Source organism: Sceloporus undulatus, chromosome 1, assembly GCF_019175285.1.
Source record: "Sceloporus undulatus isolate JIND9_A2432 ecotype Alabama chromosome 1, SceUnd_v1.1, whole genome shotgun sequence".
NCBI lineage: Eukaryota > Metazoa > Chordata > Lepidosauria > Squamata > Phrynosomatidae > Sceloporus > Sceloporus undulatus.
In genome coordinates, this window is record NC_056522.1 from 44,820,405 (window position 1) to 44,831,935 (window position 11,531).

General features: G+C 43.8%; 1 protein-coding gene across 7 annotated transcripts in view; it reads right to left on the minus strand.

The window, feature by feature from the left end:
- The window catches only part of TMEM63A (transmembrane protein 63A), a 59,399-nt gene that overhangs the window by 32,897 nt on the left and 14,971 nt on the right, over positions 1-11,531 (minus strand). For all 7 annotated transcript variants that reach the window (XM_042479978.1, XM_042479960.1, XM_042479969.1 and 4 more), the window contains 2 exons: positions 5,631-5,773; positions 981-1,032 (listed from right to left, as the gene is read on the minus strand). In XM_042479978.1, the coding sequence (XP_042335912.1) occupies positions 981-1,032; positions 5,631-5,773 (195 nt within the window). The remainder of the gene's footprint in view (positions 1-980; positions 1,033-5,630; positions 5,774-11,531) is intronic.

An 11,531-nucleotide genomic window follows, 5' to 3' on the forward strand; every position in this document is an offset into this window, starting at 1 on the left:
GCAGAGGTGATGCAGAGAAATCCTTTGCCATGGCTTTTGGCTGGCCTGTCCTCTGAACTCTGGCTGGGCAGAGATGCTGAGGAGGGAAGCTTCCATGACTTCTGGCCAGTTTCCTCACAGATCCCTGGCCTTAAACAGGCTGGGCAGAGGTGATGCAGAGAAATCCTTTGCCATGGCTTTTGGCTGGCCTGTCCTCTGAACTCTGGCTGGGCAGAGATGCTGAGGAAGGAAGTTTCCATGACTTCTGGCCAGTTTCCTCACTGATCCCTGGCCTTAACAGGCTGGGCAGAGGTGATGTGGAGAAACAGAGACATGGAGGGGAAACCCCTCACCATCTGTTCCCACGGCTCCCATGTGCTGCAATGCTGTTTGCAGAGATCTCCTGTGCTCCCACCATGAAAGGGGGCAGCTTTGGAGGAAAGGGAGAGTCATTGGCAAAGCCAAGACCTTTCTCCAATCCTGGGAGCCCTTGCCATTTTAAGTCTTCTTCATGCTTCCAAGGCTGTAGTAAAGAAGCTGCAGAGCAACAGCAAACACATCCCAAAGGGTCTCCCTCTGAAGCCAGCTCCCTCTGTTGAGCTGGCAGACCCTGAGCTAGGGAATCCTGGGTTAAGGATGGCCCTTCACCCATGCTCTCAGGGTCCTCTGCCATAGCCACCACCAAGGAAGGGGGGAAAGGCAGGAGAGAGGAGAAGAAGGGAAGGCCAAGAAAACTCTCAAACCGCTTTCGCAGAAAGGAAAAACTTCGCTGGCTCGAAGAGAACATCCTGCTAGGAGCATAGGCAGGAACAAGACTGAGGCTCAGGGGGGCTAGCTCCTCCCTATATAGGGGCCGGTCTTTTGTTTATTGTCCCTGCCTACAGGAGCAAATAGGAGGAGCTAAACCCAGATTACAGGAGGACAGGACCCTCTCTGCTGGGAAACTCATATGAGAAATTCTATGTACCCAATAACAGTGTAATACCCTGATGATTACTTACCCGGTTTCCAGGTTTGCTATAGTAGTTCTTCCAAAACTGTAAGGGTCTTTATCTGAGAAGACAAAACACATATTATGTGCACTATTAATTCATTCATTTGCAAATAACAATATACTTCCACAAAAATAAATAATTAATATTCATTTATGTTATTTTGCATGAGCTTTTGTGGAAATAAACTCATTTATTTGGATGCAGTTTGTCGTTAACTGCCCTCAAGTCAACTTCAACTATGGCGACCCTATGGATGAGACATCTCCAAACCCCCTGGTCTCAACCTCTCTGCTCAGGTCCTACAGGCCCAGACCCGTCTCCTCCTGGATCAAGTCTAAACATCTAGCAAGTGGTCTTCCTCTCTTTCTACTGCCTTCCATCTTTCCTAGCAGCATTGTCTTTTCTAATTATTTGTTTTTCCTCATGATACAGTCAAAGTATGACAGCCTCAATTTAGTCATCTTGGCTTCCACAGAGTGTTCAGGTTTAACCCATTTTAGAACCCATTTCTTTTTCTTTTTGGTCATCTATGGTATTCCCAGTACTTTTCTCCAGCACTACATCCAAAATGAATATTTTTTTCTTTTTATTACTGTTCAGCTCTCACCTTCATACATGATGATGGGGAATACAATGGTTTGGACTATCCTCTCTTTAGTGTTTGGAGTTATGTCTTGACACTTTATCATCTTGTCCAGTTCTTTCAGTACAAATACAGTGCGTACAGAGTGATAATAAATATCAGGTATAAATTATATTTATACAGTTGTGGGAGTGGGATGGAATTGCTTTATGATACACTACATAAATTAACACAAGCATCCTGTCTACTATAACAAAAGGAATCTTCTCAGAGAAGATTTTGAAACCAGCAAAACTGACTTTTGGTAACAAAGTAAAGATCTGAAAGATCCATATCATCTTTCACAGGTGATATGGACAAGGGTCATGATTTGCATTCTTCTGGATCCTATTACATCCCATGCAACAATTTAAAAAAAACAGTTTTAAAGATGCTGCTACATTCCTCCTATCCCCCCTCCCTTTTTCTTATTTATGTGCATTCAAGTTGACTCTGATTTATAGCTACTCTATCCTAGAGTTTTCTTTGTAAGAGTTATTCAAAGGAGCCTCAATGTCACCAGTGGGTTTTCATGGCTGATTCAAACCCTGGTCTCCCAGAATCTTAGACTAGTGTTCAAATCACTATACCACACTGGCTGGTATGAGTATTACATTTACAATAATAACCTACAAACTTCACAACTTTTACAACATTGTCATCTCAGTGACTGAAAGCAAAAATCTAAAGAGAAAGCTTTGAGATTCCTTTAGAAAACAACTGACAACAAAACTGCCTTTTAATTTTACTGTCTTACCTATAACCTCCATCAGCTCAAGCATTGCATGAAAAGAGAGACATATGTTTTGAGAATATATTCACTGGAACTGAAAATGGTACTGTATATTAAAGTACAGATAATATGCATAATCACATTGCCAATTAAACACTTTAATTTCAGATCTGCTAATCTGTTCAAAGAATTAGACACGCATTCTAGACTTTAGGAAAGCTGATTTTAGTAAACTTAGAGAAATACTGGAAGTGATCCCATGGTCATGAATTAATACCTGGGCCAAAGGGACCTTGAAACTGTGGTACATGCTCTGGTAACCTTTCGCTTAGATTTTTGTAATGCGCTCTACATGGGGCTACCCTTGTACCAAGCCCGGAAGCTTCAGTTAATACAAAACATGGCAGCCAGACTGGTCACCGGCTCATCCAGGGTTGACCACATAACACCTATTCTGAAAAATCTTCACTGGCTGCCCATTCGCTTCCAAGCGCAATACAAGGTGTTGGTTATTACCTATAAAGCCCTACATGGCTTGGGCCTGAGTTACTTGAGGGACCGCATCTCCCCACACAATCCGCCCCGCACACTCAGAACAACCGGGAAGAATCTGTTGGAGATTCCATCTTCCAAATATGTCTCCACATCCCAGACAGCCTTTTCAGTGGCGGCCCCGTGGATTTGGAACAGTCTCCTTGAGGAGCTCCGTCTCATGACCCCCCTAGAAACATTTAAAAAGAGGCTTAAAACCTTTCTTTTTTGCCAAGCCTTCCCCCCCAGGAATGAAGTTGAGCCCCCTTGATGCCATCGATTTTCTGCCTTACCCTATGAATGATTGTGTTTTTATAATTGTATTACTTGTTTTTATCTATTTTTATCAGATGTTTGTAATAGTTTTATAGTCTGTAAACCGTTTTGATCTAGGGAAAAACGGTATACAAATAAAATTTATTATTATTATTATTATTAAAAGAGAAGGGAGTTCAAGACAGATGGGAGCTTCTCAAAAGGGAGATACTGAAGGCACAATTTCAAACAGTTCCAATGAGGGAGAAAAATGGGAGATGTCTCAAGAAACCAGGATGGATGACTAAGGAACTTTCAACTGAGCTAAGTTTTAAATGGAGCATGTATAAGAAATGGAAAAATGGGGAAATCACCAAAGAGGAATTCAAACAAATAGCTAGCATGTGTAGGGGTAAAGTCAGAAAAGCTAAAGCACAGATTGAACTCAGGCTGCTAGAGAGGTTAAGAACAACAAAAAGGGCTTTTTTGGGTAGGTCCGCAGCAAAAGGAAGAAGAAGGAAACAGTAGGGCAGATAATGGAGCAGAGGACATAATAGGGGAATTTCAGCACAGAATAAGTAAAGAGATTGTACAGGAACACCTGGTTAATCTAAACGAATATAAGTCTCCAGGACCAGATGAACTACATCCAAGGGTATTAAAAGAACTGGCAAATGTAACATCGAAGCCATTGGAAATAATATTTGAGAACTCCTGGAGAATAGGAGAAGTCCCAGCAGACTGGAGGAGGGCAAATGGTGTCCCCATCTTCCAAAAGGGGAAAAAATAGGATCCCAACAATTATCGTCCAGTTAGTCTGACATCTATACCAGGAAAGATTCCAGATCAGAACATTAAACAGAGTCTGTGAACATCTAGAAAGCAATTCCATAATCACAAAAAGTCAACATGGGTTTCAGAGAAACAAATCATGCCAGACGTATCTGATCTTTTTCTTTTATAAAATTACCAGCTTGGTAGATGAAGGGAATGCTGTGGATATAGTATATCTTGATTTCAGTAAAGCCTTTGACAGGGTTCCCCATGACATTCTTGCAAACAAACTAGTGAAAAGTGGGCTAAACTGTTACATGGATTTGTAATTGGTTGACTGGCAGAACCCAAAGGGTGCTCAACAATGGTTCTTTTTCATCCTGGAGAGAAGTGACCAGTGGAGTCCCACAGGCCTCTGTCCTGGGCCCAGTGCTATTCAACATCTTTAACAATGACTTGGATGACAGAATTGGGGGCATACTTATCAAATTTGCAGATGACACCAAACTAGGAGGAGTAGCTAATAATCCAGAGGACAGGATCAAAAGGACCTTAATAGATTAGAAAGCTGGGCCAAAGCTAACAAAATGAATTTCAACACGAAGGTACTACACTTGGGGTGGAAAAATGAAATGCACAGATATAGGACAGGGGACACCTGGCTGAACGAGACTATGTGTGAAAGGGTTCTGGGAGTCCAAGTAGACTACAAGTTGAACATGAGTCAACAGTGTGATGCGGGAGCTAACATGGCCAGTGCGATTTTAGGCTACATCAATAGAAGTATAGTGTCTAGATCAAGGGAAGTAATAGTGCCACTCTATTCTGCTCTGGTCAGGCCCCACCTGGAATATTGTGTCAATTTCGGGGCACCACAATTAAAAAAGGACGTTGAGAAACTGGAGCGTGTCCAAAGGAAGGCGACTAAAATGGTGAAAAATCTGGAAACTATGTCCTATGAGGAACGACTTAGGGAGCTGGGGATGTTTAGCCTGGAGAAGAGAAGATTAAGAGGTAACATGATAGCACTGTTTAAATATTTGAAGGGATGTCATACTGAGAAAGGAGCAAGCTTGTTTTCTGCTGCTCCAGAGACTAGGACCTGGAGCAATGGATGCAAGCTACAAGAAAAGAGATTCCACCTCAACATTAGGAGGAACTCCCTGACAGTAAAGGCTGTTCGACAGTGGAATAAACTCCCTCGGCGTCTACTGGAGTCTCTCTCCTTAGAGGTCTTTAAACAGAGGCCTTAGTTCACAATCATTATCTTGCATACATACAGACAACTGAATTTAAAATCAAGGAATCTCTTAACCAAGAATAGTTACCATAAATTAAATACTTCAGAGCATGCTAATTAAGATGTATTGTAACACTGTACATAAAGAATTAGTGACTGAATACCAGTTCACATACATGTGTGCTGCCATGCCCCATGCAAAGTGGAATAAGCCAAAAATGTTATTTGTTTTGTTTTTTTGTATATATGTATGTATAAGTGTTTGTACATTGTAGATGATCTGTATGTGGTTTTTTAATCAATAAAAATATATTTTTTAAAAATGCCATTCCAATACGGAAGTATTAAAATTTTGTTTAAAACAACCTTTTTCAATTTCATACAGTTGAGCTACAATTGTAGTTATCATTAGATAATCTCTTCTATGTACTAAATGAGGCAGAAAGCCTTGATTTTACTTGAGGACAACACAGAACATCTTCTCCCACAAAGGTTTCTTACCAAGTAAGTCGCCTGATAAATTTACAGGCAGTATGACGCACAAAGATAACATGCTGACAACAATCAACAGGCAGATGAGATGGCGCTGAAAGGCGAGATAGGTAATGGCATCATTCCCACATTTTTGTTGAATTTCTTCTTCACTGCATCACAAATAAACAAACAGATCAGTCACCAAAGATCCACCAAACAGCATTTAAGAGTTGCAAATTCTAGAGAATTTGTTATATATTGGCAGATTGAGATTACTACTTTTTTCAGTATGGTGGCATTATAAAAGGTTTCACGGTCATAGCATAATGATCAATCCTGCAACAAATGCACTGGTTACCAATTTGTTTCAAAGGGTTGTACGTTCCTATTAAAGCTCTAAATGTCTCAGGAGTCATCCTGAGATACCATTTAGATATCATCATCTTGCATTTCACTTTGTCTTTTTCCTAAGGTAGGAGTCAGAATCATATAGCCCTCCAATTGTTCTGGGACTGCATGTCCTAGCACACCTGGCTAGCATAGCCAGTGTTGAAGAATGCTGGGAGTTGCAGCCCAACAACTGGAATGCCACATGATTCCTAACCCTTGCTCTAAGGAGAGGCCTCTCTGTGTCCTATCCCATGTGGGAACAGGACAATAGAGAAGGTCTTCTTAATCGGTGTACCCAGACTAAAAATGGTTTGCAGTGTGAAATGCAGTTCCTAAATGTCATCTGTTTTTCACGGTCACTAAAGATATTTTTCTGACTTTTTTTACATGTGGTATATCATGATGATGCTTTTGCATAAAGCTTGGAATAAATTTGTTGATTAACTCATTAAGATATTGATATATTACATTTTTCTAGTGGTTTCACCTAACTTCCTAGATTCTTCAATTAATTCTGAAACTAAAATATATTTTAGTGAATTAGATCATAGAATGAGTTAGGGTGGGTACCTCTCCCTTTGTCACATCTTGTAAAATAGCTGCTTTTTGGTGGCAGCAATCTTGGCAAGAAAAGAAAGATGTAGAAGCACAGCTTTGGCTTTAATGCAGGAAAAGCAGAATCACTTAGCAAATCCCTACTATGCATTTTTGAAAATACCTTTCAGTTCCTATTTAAAACAAAGACTTTACAGGGAATTTTATATAATGAGCCAATGCTAACATCTAATCAAATAGATCATTTTTGTTAGTAAAAAAAATGTCCATAGACTGGCTAGACTGTTTAAGAGTATTAAAATTTTAAAACACAAGTAATGAGTAAGAATCTAATCACTCATTCAAAAAATCTGAGCTTGGGCCAAATAATAGCAATAGCAATAACATTTACATTTCTATTCTGCTTATCACTGAACTCAGCACTCTCTGAGCCGTTTACAGTCTGCAAGCCAACTGTCCCCAACAAGCTGGGTACTCATTTTACTGACCTATGAAAGGATGAAAGGCTGACTCAGGGGTTGTTCTCACTTGCGATTTACAACGGTTTAAAATACACCGGTATTGGTTAAACCGATTCAAAATACAACGGGTGTTATCCCGCGTTCCAAATCGCTTTTTTTTCCGTTCTCATTTACCAATTGATTCGCTGTAAATGATCTGCTTTCGTTCCTATTCATGAATGAATCGGTGTATATTTAAACCAGTTCTGTTACTTTTTCGTTCACATTCCCTTGTTTTGGCTGTCAATCAAAGTGACATCATCATGACTTCACAATAATTCGCAGTAACATGCACCGATGTATCCTGTACCTGCGTTCCCACTACCTGACCGTTTTTAATTTGTTTTAAATTTCGCGTTTTTTTTTAAAGAGCCAATGAGGAGGCGCTTAAAGTACCTATGAGCCTATGAGCCTAAGCTCTGAGTCCTGTAATTTCCTGTCTCTTGGCTGCCGCCCCTCCAAAAAAATCACTCCTCAAATCTCCAAGCCAGAAGGATGACTGCTTTGCTGATATATATAAGGATGACTTTGCTTTGTTTGTGTGTGTGTATTCCACTTTATCTCTATCCCTGGAGACTTCTGCCCTCTCCTCTTCTGTATTGTGTCCTCCTTTCTATGCTGGACGTCTCGCTCTTGCTTTATTCGGCTTTCACTCCTCTCTCTTAGGTCTTACTTTTGTTATTCATGGGGAAGGATGGTTGAGGGAGAGAGAAAACTGCCTCCCCAAAGCACTTCTGCTTGGCTGCCTTGGAAGAAAGACCCCAGAGAGGCTGGGGGAAGTTTCTCCAGCAAGCAGTCATCCTTCTGGTTTGGAGATTTGGGGAGTGATTTTTTTTGGAGGGGCGGCAGCCAATGAAAATCGTCTGCATCCTAGGCTCTTCTGTTGCATCTCCCCAGACAAGAAGGAGCCTTATTCGTCCTCTTCTGCGTCTCCCCATATTAACTGCCATAACTCAGTGCTAGGGAATCCTGGGAATGGTAGTTTATTATAAATATAAAAAATGCTTTATTTTTATACCGCCCTTCTAGCAATCAGGGCGGTGTACAGCATAATCAACAAACACAAGATACAGTATAATAATAAAAAGATACATTAAAATTACATTAAAATACATTCTAAAAATACATTTCTGGCCAGCTCACCATTGCCGTCAGAGGTGGGGGGGACTAACTAGGACTTATATCGGGGAATGCTTGCTTGAACAGGAAGGTTTTTAGTTCCTTCCTGAACTGTGCCAGGGAGGTGGCTGAGCGGAGCTCTATGGGCAGCGTATTCCAGAGGGTCAGGGCTGAGATGGTAAATGTCCTCCTCGCTGTGGAGGCTAATCTTGCCCCAGGGACCCTCAGTAGTTGCTGCCCAGATGTTCTGAGTGTGCGGGGCGGATTGTATGGGGAGAGGCGGTCCTCAAGGTATCCTGGGCCCAAGCCATGTAGTGCTTTATAGGTTATAACCAACACCTTGTATTGCGCCCGGAAGCGAATGGGCAGCCAATGCAGATCTTTAAGTACAGGTGTTATATGATTGGCCCTGGGTATGCCAGTGACCAGTCTGGCTGCCATGTTCTGTACCAATTGTAGCTTCCGGGTTTGGTACAAGGGTTGCCCCATGTAGAGCGTGATGCAGAAATCCAATCGAGAGGTTACCAGAGCATGTACCACCATTTCAAGGTCCCTCTGGCCCAGGTAGGGACGCAGCTGGCGGATCAGCCGAAGCTGATAGCAGGTGCTCCTGACCGTCGCATCCACCTGAGATGTAAGGTGGAGCGACGAGTCAAGGAGCACCCCCAGACTGCATACCGAGTCCTTTACGGGAAGCGTGATCCCGTTCAGGACAGGCGGAACCACCGCCATCCCTGGGCCAGGAGAACTTATCACGAGTACCTCCATTTTCTCTGGATTCAGACTGAGTCGGTTTTCCCTCATCCAGCCCATTACTGACTCCAGGCACGCCACGAGAGGAGAGATGCCAACCCCAGTCACTGCATCAGTCGGAGACATAGAGAAGACTATTTGGGTGTCATCAGCGTACTGATAACCCCGCGCCCCATGTCTCCGGATGATCTCTCCCAGCGGTTTCATGTAAATATTGAAAAGCATGGGAGACAGAATGGCTCCTTGAGGGACCCCAGATGTAAGGGCCCTCTTATCGGAGCACACGTCTCCCAGCTGCACCATCTGGAACCTCCCAGAGAGGTAGGATCGGAACCACTGGAGCGCAGTGCCCCTGATTCCCACCTCAGCCAGGCACTCCAGAAGGATACCATGGTCTATGGTATTGAAAGCCGCTGAGATGTCCAAGAGCACCAACAGGGACACGCTTCCCCTGTCGATGCCCAGACGGAGATCATCAACTAAGGCGACCATGGCCGTCTCAACCCCATAGCCCGCCCGAAAGCCAGTTTGAAATGGGTCCAGATAATCCGTTTCATCCAAGATCGATTGAAGCTGGATTGCAACCGCCCTCTCGATCACCTTCCCTAAAAATGGCAATAGCGAGACTGGCCGATAATTATTATGCATCAGGGGGTTGAGGGAGGGCTTTTTTAACAGCGGTTTTACAGTGGCCAATTTCAAGCTGGATGGAAATTGCCCATCCCTCAGAGATGTATTTATGATCCGGTGTAACATTGAAGTTACCATCGGTCCCCCCTGAGCCGCTAGCCATGAGGGACAGGGATCGAGGGAGCAGGTTGTCTTCCGAACGCTTCCAAGGACCTTGTCCACATCATCGGTACTAACCGACTCAAACTGATCCAGTTTAATGGAGTCCACGGAGACTATGGACACCTCTACCCTAGGTTCTGCCCTAATGCCGGCGTTAAGACCTTCGCTTATCCGAGAGGTTTTATCCGCGAAGAAGTTGTTAACTTGGTCGCAGCAGGCCTTAGAAGGTTCAAGGATCTGGTTCAGGGCAGGAGGGAGCTGAGTTAGCTCCCTGACTACCCTGAACAACTCTGCTGGACGCGACTCCGCGGACGCGACACGAGCACCATAGAACGAATTCTTAGCTGCCCGTATCGCCTCTCCATAGTCCTCCAAAAGGCGGTCTAGGAGAGCCTTGTCGGCTAAGCGTAGGTGTTTCCGCCAACGGTACTCTAGCCATCGCAGAACCCGCTTCCTCGCCCGGAGATCTTCCGTGTACCAGGGCTTACGTTTGGAAGCAGGCCTGAGAGGGCGCTTGGGAGCGATGCTGTGTATAGCCCTAGAGAGACCGCTATTCCAAATACCAGTCAGGGCATCAACAGAGTCGCCGTCCTTTCCAACCATGTGCCCCTCTAAGGCTTCCTGGAACCTCTCAGGTTCCATCAGCCTTCGAGGGTGGACCATCCTAATAGGTCCACCACCCCCAGAGGGGATCTGGGTAGAAGCCTTGATTTTTGCCTCCACGAGGAAATGATCCGTCCATGACAGGGGGGAAATATTAGTTATTTCCGCCCACGGATTTTCCGCTTCCGTACAAAAAAACAAATCCAGTGTATTACCCGCAAAATGCGTTGGACCCGAAATCAACTGGGACAGGCCCATGGCCGCCATGGTATCCATGAATTCCCGAGCCGCACCGGATGGAACATAGTTGGCCGCGAAGGGGATGTTGAAGTCACCCAGGACTAGCAGCCTGGGTATTTCCAACATCAGCTCTGCAACCAGCTGTGTCAGCTCGTTAAGGGAGTCCGTTGGCGCACGGGGTGGCCGATACACCAACAGAATCCCTAGACTGTCCCTAGCCTTCAGGGTCAGGTAAATACACTCGATAAAGGAAGTTTGACGGAGGTGGTTCCTGGTGAGAGACAAGGTGTTCTTATGGACCACGGCCACACACCCCCGCCCACCTAACCTGGGCTGGTCCTTCACCGAAAACCCGGCACCAGCACTCTCTGGCAGAGGAGGATAAATGTCTCTCAAACACAACAGTTCCCATAATTCCTTAGTACTGAGCCAGGGAAGGTTAAGGGGTCTCAAACGGTATTATTTCTACAGTGAGTTTTGAACTACAGATGAGGTTTTTTTTCATAAATTAAAAAAGTTGTTACTTTATAATTACCATATATATATACACACACACACACACACACACACACAAATATACATTCATATGCATATATATACGTGTGCAAACACACACACACAAATATGTATGTGTATATATACCTATATGTTTGTGTGTGTGTGCATTTATATATATATGCATGTGTGCGTGTGAGTATTCATATATAATCATGTGTGTCTGTCTGTCTGTCTGTCTATCTAGTGTGTGTGTGTGTGTGTGTGTGTGTGTTTGCCAAATCGGATCAAGGAGGAGAAGGCAGTGGGTTTAAGTGGGTAGAGACTCTTCTGCATCCAAAGCCCAGGATTGGAAAATGGGATCAAGGAGGAGAAGGCAGTGGGTTTAAGTGGGTAGAGACTCTTCTGCATCCAAAGCCCAGGGTTGGAAAATCGGATCAAGGAGGAGAAGGCAGTGGGTTTAAGTGGGTAGAGACTCTGG